A 17008-nucleotide genomic window follows, 5' to 3' on the forward strand; every position below is an offset into this window, starting at 1 on the left:
GATTCAGATTAGATGGTGACCGGTGGATTACCTAATCTGGGGACAGTGCCTTCGACAGTAAATTGTACAAGTAAACGGCTCATCGACTCACTGGTTCACTTGTGGGGCGACACTCTTACTGGGCTCTCTTGCGCTCTGGGTTCTCCTTTAACGCTCCTTCTCGCGGGCAGGCGTCCATCTCACCTAGCAAGAGCACATCATGTACATCAACATCCGTTCCCTATCCCCCTCACCCTCGCTCACGATGGCCACCTACCCCCTCCCAAGGACGTACAACACCCTCATGCTGCTCGCTGCCTACCTCATCGGCATCCTCGGGACGTACACCGCTACGCAGCTCATGGCCCAAGTACCGAGCACGAGACGGTTGGGGAGAAAGCTTGCTTGGGCGGCCGCGGCGGCGTTTTCAGTGGGAGGAACGGCGGGTGTGGGCATGCATTGGGTGAAGATGCTTGGTGTGTTCCATTCCTTTGATGGCGTCATCTTTAAACTCTTCTCACGTTCATTTCTAACTTGTGCAACAGCCGCAATATACCCTTATCGCGCATCCTACCACCTCCCACTCCCACTCCTCTTCGGCACTCTCATGGTCCTCCTCACATTCCTCATCCTATCCATCGACATCCTACTAGAAGCGCGAGCAAGAGCACTTGAGGCAAGGAGGTTCCGCTTCTCCCTTCTCGTGCCTGCGAGTGTAGGGGAGGAGATCGGCTTGCTCCCTGCGTCTCACTCGGAGGTGCACGAGAAGGAAGCAGCGGAAGCGACAGCCACAGCTGTAGCAGCTGAATCCCCAGGACTGAGGAGACGTCCCACCCCGAGCCCAGAAGCGCAGAGCTCAAACTCAAGTTCCCAAAACCCGAACCATGCAGTCATGGTCCATGGACTGTATACACCAGATCTGACCCCTCCGGCAGAAGAAGGTCCCGATATCACACCTTCTTCTACAGCTTCTTCTACTCCTACACCGCCGACTCCAAGGGCGGGGAATGCGTCTTGCCTACCAATCGCTCCCCGGCCTCAGCACGCCCCTGCACTGGCCTTACCTCCGATGTCGGCATCAGCACCGCCGTCCGTCTCCGCTTCTCCTCGCCCACCTTCACCATCCCGCTTCCACGCTCATGTGCACCATCATCATCCCCATTTGTACGACCCGCCTACTTCGCACCCGCACCACCATTCTCCCACTCCCCCTGCCCACGCGCACCACCCTCACCCCCACCCACATACCCAAGGGCAAGGGCAAGGGCAAGACCGCCCAGGCACACCAGGCTCCCTCTCCGCCTCTGGCTCGTCAAACCAAGCCGAGCTCTTCCTCCCTCCCCCTCCCTCCCCCGGCCCAAACCTCGCACACCAACGCGCACAGATCTCCCGCCTCCCTCTAGGCCGCACCATCCTCGGGTGGGCATTCTGGTCCGTTTACCTCTCTGTCTCCCGCCAGATGCTGGTCAAAGCCTGCGTCCTCACCATCTTCTGCTGGCTTATGCACATGAGCGCTCTCCTCTCACTCCATTTCCCCGAACTGGACGCCGCGGGGATCCGCTATGGCTACCGGTGGGACCCACGCATGCTCCTCGCGAGCATGAGCACAGAGCTGCTCGCTGCGCTCGGCGTCTGTGCCTGGGTGGACAATACCGAGCCCAACCCGCTCGGTCAGGTATGGTTCGCCGTCTTCCTCCCCACAGCCGCTAGCACCGTACACTTCCTCTGTGTCTGGAGCGGTACGCCTTCCCCTTCCCCTTCCTATGACTCCCAGACCCGACTGACACGCATATACTCTAGGCACACTGTGGATCTCCACCCCTCCCGCTCCCCTTCCCCCAAGCCCATCAGCAGACATCCCCTCCCTCATCCTCACACTCGCAGTAACGACCTACGTCCTGTCCTACGCCACGCTCGCCGAGCAGATCACGCTCAGCAGGAACAGGCTCGCAGAGACGATATTTACCAAGCGCAGGCTCTGGAGGGTCATCGCGGAGAAAGAGGCGTGTGCGAGGGCGAATATGCAGAAGAGCGAGTTTATTGCGGTGGCGAGTCATGAGATTCGGGTGGGTACTTCCTTCCTACTTCCATTTGTCCCTTTCGTCCTTCCTCTGTTTTTTTTTTTGCTCTGTGATGTCGTGGGATGATGCTGATTGTGCACAGACACCGTTACATGCCATACTTGGGTTCACGGATCTGCTCTTGCAGACTCCGTTGACGGAAGAGCAGAGTACCTGCTTGGAAGCGATCCGCATGGGATGTAATTCCATCCAACTCATTACCAAGCACGTCTTCCCTCTCCCCCCCTCATTCCCTATTAACGCCCCCGCAGCAACGTGCTCGACTTCTCCAAGCTCGAACACAATACCCGAGATTCAGCAGCCCACGCGACAGAAGTCAACGTCCGTACTCTCTCCCTCCGGATCCTCAGGTCCGTCTCCGCCCCTCAGCGGATGACAGAGCACCAACTCCGCCGACTCGTAAACTACAACCTGCCGCAGGACGACGAGTCGCCCTCCCTTCACCTTCCGGACGAGAAACACGTCGAGCTCCTGCTCGAAGTGCACGAGGCCGTCCCCGAACTCGTACGCCTCGACGAAGTGTACATCACCCGAGTCGTCATGAACCTCATTAGTAACGCACTCAAGTTCACCGACGACGGGTTCGTCTTTGTACGCGTGACGATCGAGCACTCGAAGCACGAGCCCGCGGGCGCAAAGCCCGTCCTGGCTATCATGGTCCGCGACAGCGGGATCGGGATCCCGAGCGAGAGCAAGCAAGCGATCTTCGAGCCTTTCCGGCAGGTGGACGGCTCGCTTACTCGGACGCACACGGGTGCGGGCCTGGGGCTGGCGATCAGCAAACAGCTTTGTGAACGGATGGGGGGGACGATCGACGTGCGTTCTAAGCCTGGCGTTGGGAGCGAGTTTGTCGTCCGGGTCCCGGCGTTCGAGGGCGTTGGGGAGGTTCCCGACCCCCTGCATATGCCTAGGACACCGTTTTCCTTCATGACTGTTGCGGTGGCGGTCCGGTCACTCAAGACGTTCCATTTGTACAAGGAGCTGCTGGAGAGGAGGGGGTTCCTGCTTCGCCCGATCGACCTCGATCATCCGGAGAAAGAACTGCAAGTGTCCCTAGCCAAAGTGGATAGGTTGCTCGTCGATGTCGAGAGTCTTGCGGTCGCACCCTGGCTATTGGACTGGATCATCCGCCTCCCGCAAATACCTAGCGAAAGCGCACCAATATCTGTTTTTGTGCTCATCGATGATCTGAGCACTGAGGTTGGTCAACAGCTCATCAGGATGCTCAAAGGCTCGGGGCAGGTCGCACTCGTCCACCGCCCAGTAATGGTCCATACCCTTCTAGAGAGCCTTAAAGATGGATGCGCGCTGAGCCCGCAATCTACCGGGATCGCACCCATACTGCGGCACATCACGACGCCGCTCAACTTCCCCAAGTCGGGCGGCAAGTCCGAGAGCGAGTACGAGTACTTCCCCGCAGTGCTGGACTCGGAGGCTGCTCAGCAACCTCCTGCCCCTCGGAGGAACAGCGGGACTTTGGATTGGGAGGACACTGTTGGCCGAATTCTCAACCCTCTAGAACCGGTTGTACAACGGGCACGGGTACCACCGAGCGACAAACGGGTGCGGTTCGAGAGCCAAGCGCCGCCTCCCCGAAACGGACCTTCGCCTATCCGCTTGCGCCCGCCCGCGATTCCCGCGCTAACGATCAGCCCACGCGCTCTCGTCGCTGTGTCTCCCTCCACCGAACCTTCTCCGATCCGTGTCGTTGCACCGCTACTACCTCTCCCTCCGGTGCTTGAGCAAGTTCCAAAAACACCGCCGACACCAAAGAAGCACATCCTTCTCGTAGAGGATAACGTTGTGCGTCGTTTGCGTTCCTAGTTTAGCAATCTCACTGACTTTCTTCTAGGTCAATCAAAAGCTCGGCATACGGCTGCTTCAAAAGCTATCCCATCGGTGCGATGTAGCAGAAAACGGCAAGGTTGCACTGGACATGCTTCAGGCGAACGAGGACAAGTACAGCTTAGTTCTCATGGATTGCCAGTATGTGAAACTACATCATTAGAAGAGTCGGTCCCTGATGCCCTCCAGAATGCCTGTCATGAATGGATTTGAATGCACGCGCCAGATCCGTTCTCTGGAGCACACCGGTGTCAGGAAGGGCCGGTTACCAATCGTCGCTCTGACTGCAAATGTCTCATCAGAATCGAGAGAGGAATCTCAACAGGCAGGAGCGGACTTTTTCCTGCCAAAACCTCTCCTCCTTCAGGACCTTAAGGATACGCTTAACCAGTTCATCGCTGTTGTAGCGTGATTGTCCTTGTCATGTTCTTCTCATCTGGGTGTTTGCCTTTTGTTCTAGTATTTCTATCGCTTTCTTGCATATTTAATGCTCCGTTCCTATCTGGGTATGGGAATATTTCTTCCGACAACTTGGTCTGTACAGTGTACTCTTAGCTTGATTGGTGGCAAATTGTATGCCTAATACACACGGGCGATAGAAGATCCAACATAATTACCCATCTATTGTAATTGTACTACATCGAAACTGAATTTTACTGCTAATAAGCGCCAAACAACCACATAAATGTCCACACATAGTATGTAAGCATTAGGAAGAGTAGGGAAGAGCGGTTACGGCTTTGGGAACGACGCGAGGAAAAAGAGCTCTTCAACCAACCTGCTTCTCTTGCTTTCGGCCAGTTCATTCATATGGGTTCGTTTCCGTTTAGCCCTCGCATGGTCTCCCGAAGAACCTGTTAAACCAATCTCTTTCGACCTTGTCCTGGTCCTGTCTTGTTGAACCTGGTCCGCAATCTTCCGGCACCTCTCTTCAGCGCTTCTCATAATTGCGTGATCAATGTCGTGGGAGGATGTCATGGGCGTTTCACGGGAAGATGTGGGATCCTGTTGAGTTGCGGCAAGGAGGGTACTCGGCTACAAAGGGCATCATGAGCTCGGACATGGAGCAAGGAAGTGCTTTGGACTTACGCGCTCTTCCTTTTGTTCCAAAGCCTCCGTCCTTCCTATGAGCCGTTCTGGGTCGATCGTATGCTGGGCCACCAGGGGAGACAGAGTGTCGTACTTCGCTGAAAGGTTCTCAAGGATTTCGTGGAATTCGCTTCTCTCGCTTGTCAAAAGACGCATCTCCTCGTCCAATCCATCAATTCGCGGCTTTAGAACTTCATATTCTGCACGTGAGCTCGATAAGGTGGGGTCAGACTGATCCAGAGCGCGTCCGAAGGTCAAGAGCAATTGTTCTATTTTAGCTATCCGCTCGATAGTGTTGTTCTGAGTTACTTCAAGTTTCCGGACCGTCTGCTCGAGTTTTTCTTGATCCATATGTAGATCCACGTTCGCACTGCGCTCGACGTCAAGGGCCATTTCGCTCTCCTTGATCTTGTCTCGGGAAGCCAGCCACAAACTATTGTCCATGGTAGCGCTCTCCACTGCCTGTCCGGGCGCAACCGTAATATAGCCAGGAGATGTGAGAACCTCGGGATGATCGTGCGTCGTCGTAGGCTGGGAAGCAGTGGTTAACTCTTCCATACGTTCAGAAAGTTGGTGAAAGGCTTGCAGCTGGTCTACTGGATTGGAGGACGCTCTTTCAATAAAACCATCGACATTCTCGTCTATCCCGTTTATCTGAGTCGTGAGAAGGTTCGTTTTCTTCTTACTGGCCTGTATCGCCTCTTCGAGCTCCTTCATCCAAGTCTGGATCGCTTCAACATCCGTTCGCAGGAGGTTCAGCTGCCACGCTGTGTCGGTAACCATCTTTGCATTGGCGTTCAGTTTGATGACCTCGTTTTGTATCTCGGAGAGTTGCTTAGTAAGTGGCAACGTGGCCGCTGACAAAATTTTCTTGTTCTTTTCTTCCACCAAGGAAGCTTGATGACAGATTAAGGCGGATGTCTCAGTAGAGATTTCCACCTTTATGCCAGCTACCTTATCCATGACCTTCGCGATGGCATTCGAAACGGCTTCGTTGATTTGAGTCTTGATTTTGTCGTCAAGATCTTTGAGCACGGCAGAAACTGCTTCGTTCAACTTCAACAGGCCAGCCTGAGATGCTGATGCGACTTCCTTGATGCGTTGCCCGTGCGTCCATGAACTCGTGAGCATCCCGTTCACCGACGCCGCATGGTCGTCTTTGAAGTGGTCCAGTCCGCTCTCAAGCTCCTTCACGCGTGCTGTGGTAGTTTCGTATGTCTTATGAAGAGACTCATATGCTTCCAGCTTCGTCTGCAATGTATGGATGTAGTTCTCGCGTTTCTCTCGCTCAACATCCATCGCAATTCTCTCGATAGTAAGTGTGTTGTCCAGCCGTACAACCGCCTTCTCCATGGCCTCTAAGCGTGTATAAAAAGGGTGAGGCTGCAACGAAGGACTGCTGAATGAAAATTAGTGACGACTCGGAGAGAAAAACATGAACCTCGTACTTGCTTCCAGTCATATCCTGCGCTGCAACGTTTTCCCGGTCTTCCTCCACTTTCGGCACCCATGCACCGACGCCAGCATCTGGCGCTGTTTCGGTGGAGAACATGAGTTCAAATGCGACAGGGTGAGGGTCTTTATGTCGTAGGCGTTTGTATTCGCACAGTGGGGAGAAGTAGTCAACGCGTTGGATCAAGAAGTATCGCTTCTTTTTGACTGTCGTACAGATGATACCGTCAGGTGGACAGCCATCGATCATGATCAATGGCCTGCCACGCTCAGAAAGCGGACCAACGTAGTCCATAATGCGCGAACAACCAGAGCGGGAACTCCATTGGCGTTTTCGCAGAGACATTGACGACATCTTGAATTTGGAAGGTCGTTCCTCGAGGGTAAGAAAGAGGTGACGAAGGATGATGATGGAACTTCGCTTCTACATGGAAAACTCCCGCACATCCGCCGCACAGCTGCGGACCGGGCAGTTGGAAGCTCGATCAATGCCGCATGAAGTCTCAACAAGAAGCAAGCGCCTCTGTTGCCATAAAAGAGTAGGTTAATATTTTCATGATAATCAAAGACGACTGTGATAGTGTTGACAGATCCGTCAGGAAGTTATTCAGTATACTGCTGTATGAGTACAATTCGATGACTCAGTATCGAACTGTCTTTTGCCAAATGACGCGTCTGCTTCCGAATATTGATTGCAGAGGACAACAAGCGGATGGTGGACCGTATCTTCTCACCAAGCGCCTCTGTCGTCCTGTGAACACTGCTCTGATCATATTGGAAATTGCGGAGGAGGAGACCAACTATTTAACCATCGATAATCGAAGACGGTAACAATGCCAAGGAGGAAGCAATGAGTCTGGTTAACATCGACGATTGGTTGCCGGTGCGGCGAGGAGAAGAGGAGTTGTGCAGGCAGCCTGGTTTGAGCATCTCAGGTGCGCTTTCTATCTCGATATCTCTATCCAGTCTATTAACGAGGGTTATAGGAATGGGAGTTCGTGCAGGTGTTTATGGACAGGCGATTTTCGCTCTCGTTTACGGCCTATACTGCATCTACCTTGCTACTCTTCCGCGCGACCGACGCCACACCTGGGCGCGCAAGGCCATCTCCAGCAACAGCATTGCTGCTATGGGTATCGTCCTAGATGTCTATGCCATGTGGCACACCTATCAATACGGATTCTCAACATACGATGCGGCGGTACAGGTGAACCTCAGCCTGCTCATGTGTACCACCTGCCTCCTACTTGCTATCAGCGTATGGATGCTCGCGCCTCTCGATGCCAATGCCGATGGAGCCACATTCGCATTCCCTTTGGTAGGAGGACTGATGCTTTTCACGACGAGCATAGTCCTCGGGAATCTCTCATTAAGCCCAAGCCCAGCATTGGCCTCCCTGTTCTGCACGCACTATGGTACCTCGACACCCTACTCGTCTCCCATCGAACTCAGTCCCAAGATATCGCAATACTTCATCTTTACATTCGACGTGCTGATGGATCATCTTGTCGCAACTTTTGTCCCTAGCGTTGGATTCGGTCTCCTCTCCGGCGCGCTGACCGGCTGGATCGAGCAGCGCGGTCTTCGCGTTCCCAAGGAATGGACGAAAATGCATCTCCAGTCGAACTCTTTGACAATTATCATGCGCGGAAGCCTCAAGCTTTCAGGAATCGAGCACATGAGTCTCCTATGGCTAGGAGTATGGGCAACCAAGAACGTCAAGCGCCTCCCTTGGGCGATTGCCCTATGCGTCCTAGTGTGCAGCACGTTCATGCTCGCATTCGCATGGTGGACCGAAATCATCGTATCGGCAATTGAGAGACCTAGGGAGATGACGAAAGAGGAGCTTGTAGCGCAGAGAATTGCGTTTAGTGCCCTCGTTTTACCGACCGTCAGGATGATACCTCGACTCTGGTTGATACCCTACATTCGGCATGTTGTATGTGATAGAGGAAGGGATACAAAAGAAGACTAATTTGTATCGATACCTAATCCACAATTCTCGGCAATGTTCGTTCTCTGCCGACGGAGCTACATCAATAAACACGCCCAGGTGAGCTATGACTCATGAAGCGAAAAGGTACATGTGCTGCTGAGGATGACGCGTCCCAAGTTTGCGCTTGCTGTCAAACGAAAACATGGCTCGCAAGCAGTTTATTCCTCTCGAATCAGATCCGATCCTCTTTACAGAACTGTTACACAAGCTTGGTGTATCCGACGATCTCTCGTTCGTTGATGTCCTTTCCTTGGATGACCCGGATCTCCTGGCGATAATCCCTCGACCGGTCTTGGGACTTATCTTCATCTTCCCTGGAACGGAGACTACTTTGGCGAGTGTCTCCGAGGTGGAGAAGCAGGCAGTTCCATACACAGGCTCTGGTGAAGATGAAGATATTGTTTGGTTCAGACAAACCATTGGAAATGCTTGTGGTTTGTATGCACTACTACATACCGTATGCAACGGGAAAGCGAGGGAACACATTCGTAAGTAATCCTTCAGACAACCTCATCCAGCTGATCTACCCCGAGAAACGGGAACTACGCTCGACAAGCTGCTCAAATCAGCTATCCCTTTAAGTCCCGAAGACCAAGCGCACCTTTTGGAATCGTCAACGGAACTCGAAGCAGCTCACTCAGCATCCGCACACCAGGGTCAATCCAGCGTCCCCACCGCTCAAGTCCATACTCCTTTCCACTACGACGCTTTTGTCAAATCACACAAGTCTGGAAATCTGTACGAGCTGGCTGGGTACTGGAAAGGACCGAGGGATCTAGGTCGTGTATTGACGGACGAGGAAGACCTGCTGAGCGATAACGCGCTTGCGTTCCTCAAGCAGTATGTCGAGAGAGAGCTCAAGGCTGGGGGAGATCTGTCATGGGGTTTTAACCTGATGGCTCTTGTTCCGACACAGAATTAGTTACTGGTTCAACCGATCATGATTGTATGAACAGCTCCGATGTGTACAGTTTCACAGGATTGCACACTTTTAACAGGGCGATATCGCGATGTAAAGTGCGTACACGGCACGAATCCGAAGAGTGTGGAACAGCCAGGGAAGAAGGATGCTATTCCAGTTCCTGCATACTAGGCGATGGTCCCAGTTGAGAGTATTGACACGAGAGTCGGCAGGTCAGACCGAATATCGAAAAGGGTTGATACCATGCTTTCCCTAGAGAGGGATCATGCCGGTTGCAGCAGTTTTTAGGGAGCTCCATTATTTGCACATATAAAAGCGCCTACCAAAGAATCAGGGCAGCAGGAGGGAGCCAAGGGCATGGGAGATCCTGAGCCTAAAGTAGAAGTAGACACATGAGATATCTAGAAAACGTTAATCCCTGATGAATTTCAGATATACTTTGAAATGAACCCACTATAGAACGTCAGAAGAACAGACGATTGAAATGCGCCTTCAGTTCGTCGTTCCCCTCGAGTAATGAGTAGTAAACAGGAACCCGCGTCGACGCGCACTCAACGCGTGATCTACGGTTCTTTACCTCATGACAGTCAACATCTCTTCCCAGTTAGTCGACAGCACGGCAATACACAACACTGAACGATGATCTGGCCACTCTCTCTTTTGCCTTTCTTTGCGCCGGCACAACTACCGCTCCTGCAGGAATCTACTTCACGCGGTATCGAGACCGGCGTCTTACCTCTGCAATGGCCCGCATACAACTGCAGCATCGATCCGCCACCGGAACCCTGGCACGTCCACCACTACAACGCCCATCTGACGATTCTGCGTCAGTCCGGCTGCACAGAGTGCGAAAAACCTTTCCTGTACTTGTTGTACGGGAATAAAAAAGCGTTGCTGTTAGATTCGGGTGCGAGGAACGGGGGTGTGCTGGCAGCTGTCCAGCACGAGCTGCAGGCGAAGGGTTGGCAAGGCGAGCTAGTCGTGGCGCATACGCACGGACATGATGATCACATCGAGGGCGACTCTGAGCTAGAACAAGCAGGATACATCGTCATACCTGCTACGGTCGATGCGAACAATGCATACTTTAATATCACCGACTTTTTTGGCGCTATCGACCTCGGCACTCGGTTGGTCGATGTGATCGCTATTCCAGGGCACGAAGAGGCTTCATTGGCGTTCTACGACCACCGTACTGGAATACTCTTTTCTGGGGACTCGGTCTACCCCGGAAGACTATACGTTCCCACCACAGCATGGGACGACTTCGTCACGTCGAACAAGCGACTCGTCGAGTTCACTAAAGACAAACGCGTCACCCACGTCCTGGGCGCACATATCGAGCAGTCCCGCACTCCGTATGTCGACTATCCGGCAGAAACGGTGTACCAACCCGATGAACACGCACTGGAGCTAGGAAGGGCAGCTTTGCTGGAGATCCAGGATGCGCTGGAGGGGAAGGACAAGCCAGAGAGGGTGTATATGCGGGAGTACGCTATCTGGCCCGTTGATAGGGCCGTAGATGTCACTGTGCCGGAGGCGTCGAGTCCTTCACACGGCGATTTATAGACCGGCGCTAGGAATCGGAATCTGCATTGTGTTGATGGAACAAGGCCGCGTCTTGTTATGGCAGTATTCAATACGAACTCATTGCTATAGTACAAATTAGATACACCACGAGGCTGTTACCTCCCTACAAACTATGCGACATCCCAGCTGCGTTGCCCATATCTTTTTCCGCCTCATCCGCCATCTCAATCCAGTGGTCTCCATTGTACATCTGTGCCCCAGTTCGCATGGCAAGTGTCACCAAGTCCTTCACCACCGCCCTGTCCGCGTTCTGCAGAATGATGTTCTGCATCTCGTACGTCTTTGCAATTCGCGCCACGAGCCAGTAGATATACCTCGTCCAGTTGCTGATTTCCACAGGGGAGAGATCGAACAGCGTGACGCTCTCAAGCGCGGGAAGGCTCGCTTTACCGAGGCTGGTGAGGAAGGACTCGTGGCCTCCCTTCTTCGCATCCCACCAGTTCTGCCGTTCAGGCGCATCGAGCGGTTCAGAAAAGGACCCTGCGGCAGGGACAAAGCCAAACAGGCCTATGCGACGGAGATGCAAGAGAGGGGGGAACGTCCTCTGGCATTGGATGAGCGGTAGGTGGGTGACGTATTCCTCCAACATTGGGCAGAGGGCAAGGGAGGAGAGTTCGAGGTCGTAGCTCTTTGGCGCGTGGGGGTACAGAAGAACAAGCTTCGTCAGTGATTTACCGTGATGTAGGAGTAGGGGATGAAGTGAATCGATATCAGCGGATTGATAGGCGTCCCCGACGACTGACGTGAGTCGGGGAAGGTCGCACATGCCAAGCGCGCGGATAAATGCGGCATTCGCATCGGTCACACGGAGAGCGATATGCTGCAAGTTTGGAACTGAGAGTCGTTTGCCCGGTGTGTTGTAGAATTTTTCCTCCATATCGATGCATGCTTCGACCAGCCCGAGAACTCGGAGACAGGGTGTATGCGCGGCGAGGTTGAGCAAAGCCTCCCCAGGCGGGTTGTCCTGCCAATCGCGGAAGTGCAGTTTGCGTATTCGACTTGCCTTCATGGCGGGAATGAGTGATCTTGGGAGGTCGTCGACTGCGATCCAGAGTAACTCCTCTAGCCCGTCGCAAAGCTCGATAATCTGCCGCAGTTGTGTGGCCACGTCGTCTACCGCTCCCATTTCGCCCTCTTCCTCGAGCTCATCGAATCTGAACGCGAGATGCCGCGCAAACCGACCGGCATGATCGGCACCGACGCATTGCTGCATCATCATCAACGCCAAGTCTAGGTCGCGTGGTGTTCCCCAAAGGACGAGCGATTCGAACAAGAGAGGAAGGAGGAGCACATTCCAAGAACGGGAAACCAGTCGCAAATCCCATAGTCCGCGTTGTTCTTGCCCATCGTTTGGAAGATACGTCTCGTCATGCGACCATGCAGCAGTGAGGGATCGCATGCGACTCGTTGTGTCGTACTTCCAGCTCTCGCTCCAGTCGAAGGCCTGACGGAGGATATGCACCCACAACTCGGTTGGGAGGTGAGCGAATGAGCGTACAGACGTCGTTGACGGTGATGAATTCGTTTGTTTGCCTTCCTGGAGCTTCTCCATGTTTATTTCTGTCCTTTCAGAGGAAATCAAGTTGATCAATGACCCATTCTCGAGCCAGGCAGATCGATTAGGAGAGAAGTCGAAGTAGGGCAATGGGTGGGGATGGTAAGGGTAAGGTAAGGGTGGTGAAGAGCGACCAGTATCGTACATCCAGCGTTCCCTGTTGGGTGATTAAGTTATTGATAGAATATAGACGTCGTCGTGGTCGTCCATGCAATGAGAAGAGTTCGTGATGAGAAATTCGATGGGGTAGGAATGAGAAGGTCGGTCAGCTGGTGTGTGCGAAGTCAGGGTCACTGGGACAGAACCAAGCAGAGTAATGTAATGAAGGGGGCGTTCCGGCCCTTGTAATATAAACGCCCTTTGCTCACTCGCTCTCTTCTGACCTCTCTTTATTTTGTTCCTACAACAAAGTTATACATAGTTAGTTTAGAGATGCATGCTCATTCTGCACCTTCTGCTCTGTCTGCGCTGTCTGCTCTGTCTGCGCTGTCTGCTCTGTCTGTTCTGTCTGCACTGTCTGCACCGTCTGCTTCATTTGCTCCGTCTGCTGCTTCTGCACCCAGTGCTCCCACTGACGCCTACCCATCCACGCCATCATGCCCTCCAACGCTCTCTGCTCCTCCTGTTCCCTCTGCTCCTTCTCCTGCCACAGTGCTCTCTGCTCCTTCTGCTCCCTCTCCTCCCTCTCCTTCCACTGCGCCCTTTGCTCTTTCCGCTCCTTCTCCTTCTCCTCTTTCTGCCGGCGATAGTCTTCCATTGCCCTTTCAGGGTACTTTGGGACTTTGCATTCCTCAATCTCCCGGCACCCCGTCTCGCATACCCCGAAATGCCGCGTTGCAAGCTGAAAATCCACCAAGGTGAGGTTGCCATCCTCGTCCGTCAGCATATGGTTCAACCCCACCGCGTTGTGTTCGATACCCCTTTGGTGGACCACCCAAACGAGACGTTGCAGTTTTTCTCTAAATCTTTGAATGAAATAAGCACAAGGTTGCACACTGAATGAGACGGTCTCACTCTGGGTCCATCCAGGACCTCGAAGGCTCTCCTTTGTAGTCTAGAATGAAATATGACCACCGACCACGCTTAAACAGTCCTCTTGGTGTCACTATGCCATGGTCCCAGAGGTCTTCCAGCTTGTGATACCAAGCCAACTCTTCTTCCGCCACTTCGATATCTTTCCTGATATTGACGACCACATTGCGCTCCTCATCAAGAACCCCACGGAATACTCCCGGGTGGCCATTGAAAGTGGAGAGGGTAAGCATCCGATAGTCGTGCCGGCTCTCAGGACGGCGAGGATTCGGGTCCCATATCGTGTCCAGAAGGAACTTATTGTAGCTCGTCAAAACTTTCAATCGCGCAAACTTAGTGTAATCGGTGTTGACTGTCATGGGAGAACTCGTGGCGGAGCCGGTGGTGCTGTAATCTCAACGGTGATATCCGACTGTCGACACCAAGGGGCCCTGCGGAGCGCTGCCTAGTTTTGTGCTTGCAGATATGAGGTGGCGAAGAGTCCTAAATGTCGCCCTCCAGTGTTTTTGTGACAAAGACGCAGCTGAAAAGAGTATATGAGTGCCTGTTGTACCGTGCATCATTGCAATGGTGTGAAGAAAGCGCTGTTTGAGCGCTTACTGGCGGCGTCTCTAAATGAATATGACTCCGTACAAGCTTACGTACGCCTCCACTTTGACGCCTTTTTTCCTTGATCGCGGCCTACCATGCTGTTTGCTGTTACATATCCTAGCTGGCGTTTCCCTGTGCCTAATATGCCATCAGATTCAAGCTGCTAATTCTCGCGCTCTGTTTGGCTCAACTGAACTGCCTAGTTTGGATTGTTTGTCAGCTCCGATAAGACGGATGGTTGCGCCATGGACAACCTGCATGTCTTTGACTCGGTCTTACTACGACTGCGATGTCTGTATACTCCTTCACTGGACACATTTGATTGGTCTTCAATCATTCAGTTCGGTTTACTTCCTCTTCCACCCAGACTTGACGGATGGCAACCCGTGATGCGTTAACAACAGACCACGGATCAGCTTCCCCATCCCCCATGCCTAGTGAGGATGAGATCGCTGTTCCAAGTCTGACTTCTCCCAAGTCGCTGGTTCTTATGGCGACGACATGCCTCACGATGGTCATATATTCTATTCAAATAATAAGGGTGCAGAGCTGATTTATTCTTAGATCGCGTCCATCGGATCGATGTTCATAATGTTGCCTATCATTGGCAAGGATCTAGTGATCAACCCGGCATCACTAAAGTGGCTGGTCACGTCATACGCACTAACTTCAGTCTGTACAAGTTGCCGCTCCTATGAAGATCTTATGTTGATAGATTCTCGAAACAGGGCTGTTTCCTTTTGCTCTTCGGGCGCCTCGCAGACATCTTCGGTCGGAAAGTCGTCTTCCTTGTGGGCTGTCTATGGTTTATCGCATTCACGATCGGCTGCGGGTTCGCGACACAAGAAGGCGGTCTGACGCTCATAATCATGCGCGCCCTTACTGGCATCGGCGGGGCAGCGATGATCCCAGCTTGTATTGGCATCCTCGCACACGCGTTTCCGCCGAGTTATGCGAGAACGGTCGCCTTCTCGTTGTTTCAAGCGGCAGCGCCTTGTGGAGGCGTACTAGGCATGGTCATTGGCGGGATCGTCACGCAATATGCACCGTAGGCACTGGATCTCGCGCAGATTGTATATTGCTCATGCGCGACGTAGCATATCCTGGAGGGCACTGTTCTTCGTCCTCGCAGGGATAGGCGGTATCGTTTTTGTTGGCGCAATGATTGTCTTTCCCAAGGACCACGACTTCTCAGAGGACAAACGAGTTGATTGGCTGGGCGCGCTCCTTATAACCGCGGGCCTCGTGCTCCTTCTGTTCTGTCTCGGACAAGGGGAGATTGCCCCCCAGCAGTGGAACACACCATGTATGCTGTTTTCGTTTGTCTCATTGCTTGGTGCGTACTGAAACAGCTTCTTGACATTATCGCACTCCTCGTCCTGTCCGGCCTATGTATCCTAGCATTCATTGGCTGGGAACAATACGTCGAGGCGCATCTCAACTTTCCCCCGCTGATGAAGCTCAACCTTTTCGCTCGAGGCAAATGGAAGTTCTCTGCCGTGTTGCTCATCTCGTTTCTGGTCAACGGAGCTTTCTCCTCGTGGCAGTATTGGGCGACTTTATAGTACGGGCTTAAGTCCTGGGATCGCGATCAGAGCTGATATGCGTGCAGTTATCAGAACTACGAGAACTTGTCCCCGATCTTGACGGTTGTACGGTTCCTTCCGATGACTGTTGTCGGTACGAGCTCTCTACGCGTGTTACTCTGAATCATCGTCACTGACGCACCTCAAGGATTCTCGGTCAATATCATCTTCGCCGCCGTAGCAGCACACATCTCAGGTTACACTCTCATCAGTGAGCGTGCGTTCATATTCCACTACTACTGTAAGCTAACAAGCACTAGCGTTTGGGTGTTTCGGTACTGCCATTGCCAGCGTCCTCTTCGCGCTCATCAGCCCCGACGCGGTGTACTGGGCGTTCGGCTTCCCTGCCGCGATCTTTGACGTTCTCGGGGCTGATATGTGAGCTAGTCATCATTGTTGTCTGCCTGGCATGTGACTGACGGGATGGTAGTATTATGGCTGGGGGAAGCTTATACGTTTCTCTGGTTGCTATGCCCGAAGAGCAGAGCTTGGCAGGAGGGGTGTTTAATACGATCACCCAAGTCGTCCTGCCATGCATTAGTGATAACTACTGACTCCTCTTTTCAGATCGGAATCTCTTTCACGACTACTGTCAGCACTATAATATACGACCGGACAATGCGCACCTACTCGCTGTCTGAAGGCGTTGTGTTAGACCAATATGCAACCAACGCCTCATCACAGGCCCTGCTGTATGGCTATCGGAATGCCCAACGGACGAACCTCGCATTCGGGTTATTCTCCACAGTGGTCTCCGCAGTGCTGCTGCGAGGGATAGGCAAGATCGGTGTGAAGCCGAAGAGCAAGCAGAAAGTGCTGGCTACAGACGTAGAAGCAAGCCGAGGGTCGAGTGTAGATGATCAGCCCGTGCCAGGGAAGGGGACGGAAATGACTGAGAAAGCGTCCCAATCGCATGCGGAGCCGAGTGCGTGCCAGCCGAAGAGGGAATAAGCTTGCTTGGGGTTGAATCCCCGTGATCTTAGGTTCAACATCTAGACACCCGCATACTATAAAGCGATCCTGATGCACTTTAGAAGCAACTCATCCGTATTCCCATGTTCTCCCGCCTATCGCAAGACGTATTCTCCTAAATAAAGGTTGTCATGTCCTTGTAGATCCGCGGAGGTCTATGTTGTCAACCACAGCCCAGTCCTGCAAAGCGCTGACCGCGTGACGACATGGACACTTTAGAGCTTTTGCTCGTGGAAATGACACGCCGGGTTCGGGCCGAGGCAACCGAAGTACTTGTCCCGCTCTTCTTCTCCTCTTGGAAAGAATCAATCACCGTCC

The 17008-nt window shown here is 53.1% G+C and overlaps 7 protein-coding genes across 7 annotated transcripts; 5 read left to right on the plus strand and 2 right to left on the minus strand.

The window, feature by feature from the left end:
* Positions 1-199: 199 nt before the first annotated feature.
* Positions 200-4347, plus strand: DACRYDRAFT_119835 (uncharacterized protein; the record flags this gene model as incomplete). The annotated part of the gene is made up of 7 exons (XM_040770874.1): positions 200-455; positions 525-1718; positions 1780-2045; positions 2143-2264; positions 2312-3863; positions 3913-4046; positions 4095-4347. 7 exons carry the CDS (start codon positions 200-202, stop codon positions 4315-4317), a joined length of 3747 nt encoding a protein of 1248 aa, XP_040623660.1. The 3' UTR covers positions 4318-4347.
* Positions 4348-4637: 290 nt separating this feature from the next.
* DACRYDRAFT_102713 (uncharacterized protein) lies at positions 4638-6801 on the minus strand (the record flags this gene model as incomplete). Its single annotated transcript, XM_040767659.1, has 3 exons — positions 4638-4940; positions 4995-6393; positions 6443-6801. 3 exons carry the CDS (start codon positions 6799-6801, stop codon positions 4638-4640), a joined length of 2061 nt encoding a protein of 686 aa, XP_040623661.1.
* A 382-nt stretch (positions 6802-7183) lies between these two features.
* DACRYDRAFT_25463 (uncharacterized protein) lies at positions 7184-8451 on the plus strand. Its single transcript, XM_040774171.1, has 2 exons — positions 7184-7381; positions 7433-8451. The coding sequence occupies exons 1-2, from the start codon at positions 7297-7299 to the stop codon at positions 8419-8421; spliced, it is 1074 nt and encodes a 357-aa protein (XP_040623662.1). The 5' UTR covers positions 7184-7296; the 3' UTR covers positions 8422-8451.
* A 133-nt stretch (positions 8452-8584) lies between these two features.
* Positions 8585-9364, plus strand: DACRYDRAFT_59961 (peptidase C12 ubiquitin carboxyl-terminal hydrolase 1; the record flags this gene model as incomplete). Its single annotated transcript, XM_040775598.1, is given in 2 exon segments — positions 8585-8934; positions 8947-9364. The coding sequence occupies 2 exon segments, from the start codon at positions 8585-8587 to the stop codon at positions 9362-9364; spliced, it is 768 nt and encodes a 255-aa protein (XP_040623663.1).
* A 566-nt stretch (positions 9365-9930) lies between these two features.
* On the plus strand, positions 9931-12602 carry DACRYDRAFT_119838 (uncharacterized protein). Its single transcript, XM_040770875.1, has one exon. It carries the CDS (start codon positions 10004-10006, stop codon positions 10931-10933), a length of 930 nt encoding a protein of 309 aa, XP_040623664.1. The 5' UTR covers positions 9931-10003; the 3' UTR covers positions 10934-12602.
* Positions 12603-12930: 328 nt separating this feature from the next.
* Positions 12931-14066, minus strand: DACRYDRAFT_119840 (uncharacterized protein; the record flags this gene model as incomplete). Its single annotated transcript, XM_040770876.1, has 2 exons — positions 13524-14066; positions 12931-13474 (listed from the first exon to the last, which is right to left on the minus strand). Exons 1-2 carry the CDS (start codon positions 13898-13900, stop codon positions 12931-12933), a joined length of 921 nt encoding a protein of 306 aa, XP_040623665.1. The 5' UTR covers positions 13901-14066.
* Positions 14067-14268: 202 nt separating this feature from the next.
* DACRYDRAFT_25466 (MFS general substrate transporter) lies at positions 14269-16744 on the plus strand. Its single transcript, XM_040774172.1, has 9 exons — positions 14269-14646; positions 14697-14804; positions 14861-15180; positions 15230-15438; positions 15534-15696; positions 15745-15812; positions 15867-15929; positions 15979-16096; positions 16149-16744. The coding sequence occupies exons 1-9, from the start codon at positions 14563-14565 to the stop codon at positions 16270-16272; spliced, it is 1257 nt and encodes a 418-aa protein (XP_040623666.1). The 5' UTR covers positions 14269-14562; the 3' UTR covers positions 16273-16744.
* Positions 16745-17008: the final 264 nt, after the last annotated feature.

This window comes from Dacryopinax primogenitus (genome assembly GCF_000292625.1).
Source record: "Dacryopinax primogenitus strain DJM-731 SS1 chromosome Unknown DACRYscaffold_26, whole genome shotgun sequence".
Taxonomy (NCBI): Eukaryota; Fungi; Basidiomycota; class Dacrymycetes; order Dacrymycetales; family Dacrymycetaceae; genus Dacryopinax; species Dacryopinax primogenitus.

What these genes read in the sequence shown, in the direction of transcription:
- DACRYDRAFT_25463 (XM_040774171.1), top strand. Translation starts at nt 7,297, where the DNA reads ATGAGTCTGGTTAACATCGACGATTGGTTGCCGGTGCGGCGAGGAGAA. An exon ending in GCCTGGTTTGAGCATCTCAG is followed by an intron (nt 7,382 to 7,432) that starts GTGCGCTTTCTA and finishes CGAGGGTTATAG; the next exon opens with GAATGGGAGTTCGTGCAGGT.
- DACRYDRAFT_119838 (XM_040770875.1), top strand. Translation starts at nt 10,004, where the DNA reads ATGATCTGGCCACTCTCTCTTTTGCCTTTCTTTGCGCCGGCACAACTA.
- DACRYDRAFT_25466 (XM_040774172.1), top strand. Translation starts at nt 14,563, where the DNA reads ATGCCTAGTGAGGATGAGATCGCTGTTCCAAGTCTGACTTCTCCCAAG. An exon ending in ATCGTCACGCAATATGCACC is followed by an intron (nt 15,181 to 15,229) that starts GTAGGCACTGGA and finishes TGCGCGACGTAG; the next exon opens with CATATCCTGGAGGGCACTGT. An exon ending in CCAGCAGTGGAACACACCAT is followed by an intron (nt 15,439 to 15,533) that starts GTATGCTGTTTT and finishes TATGTATCCTAG; the next exon opens with CATTCATTGGCTGGGAACAA.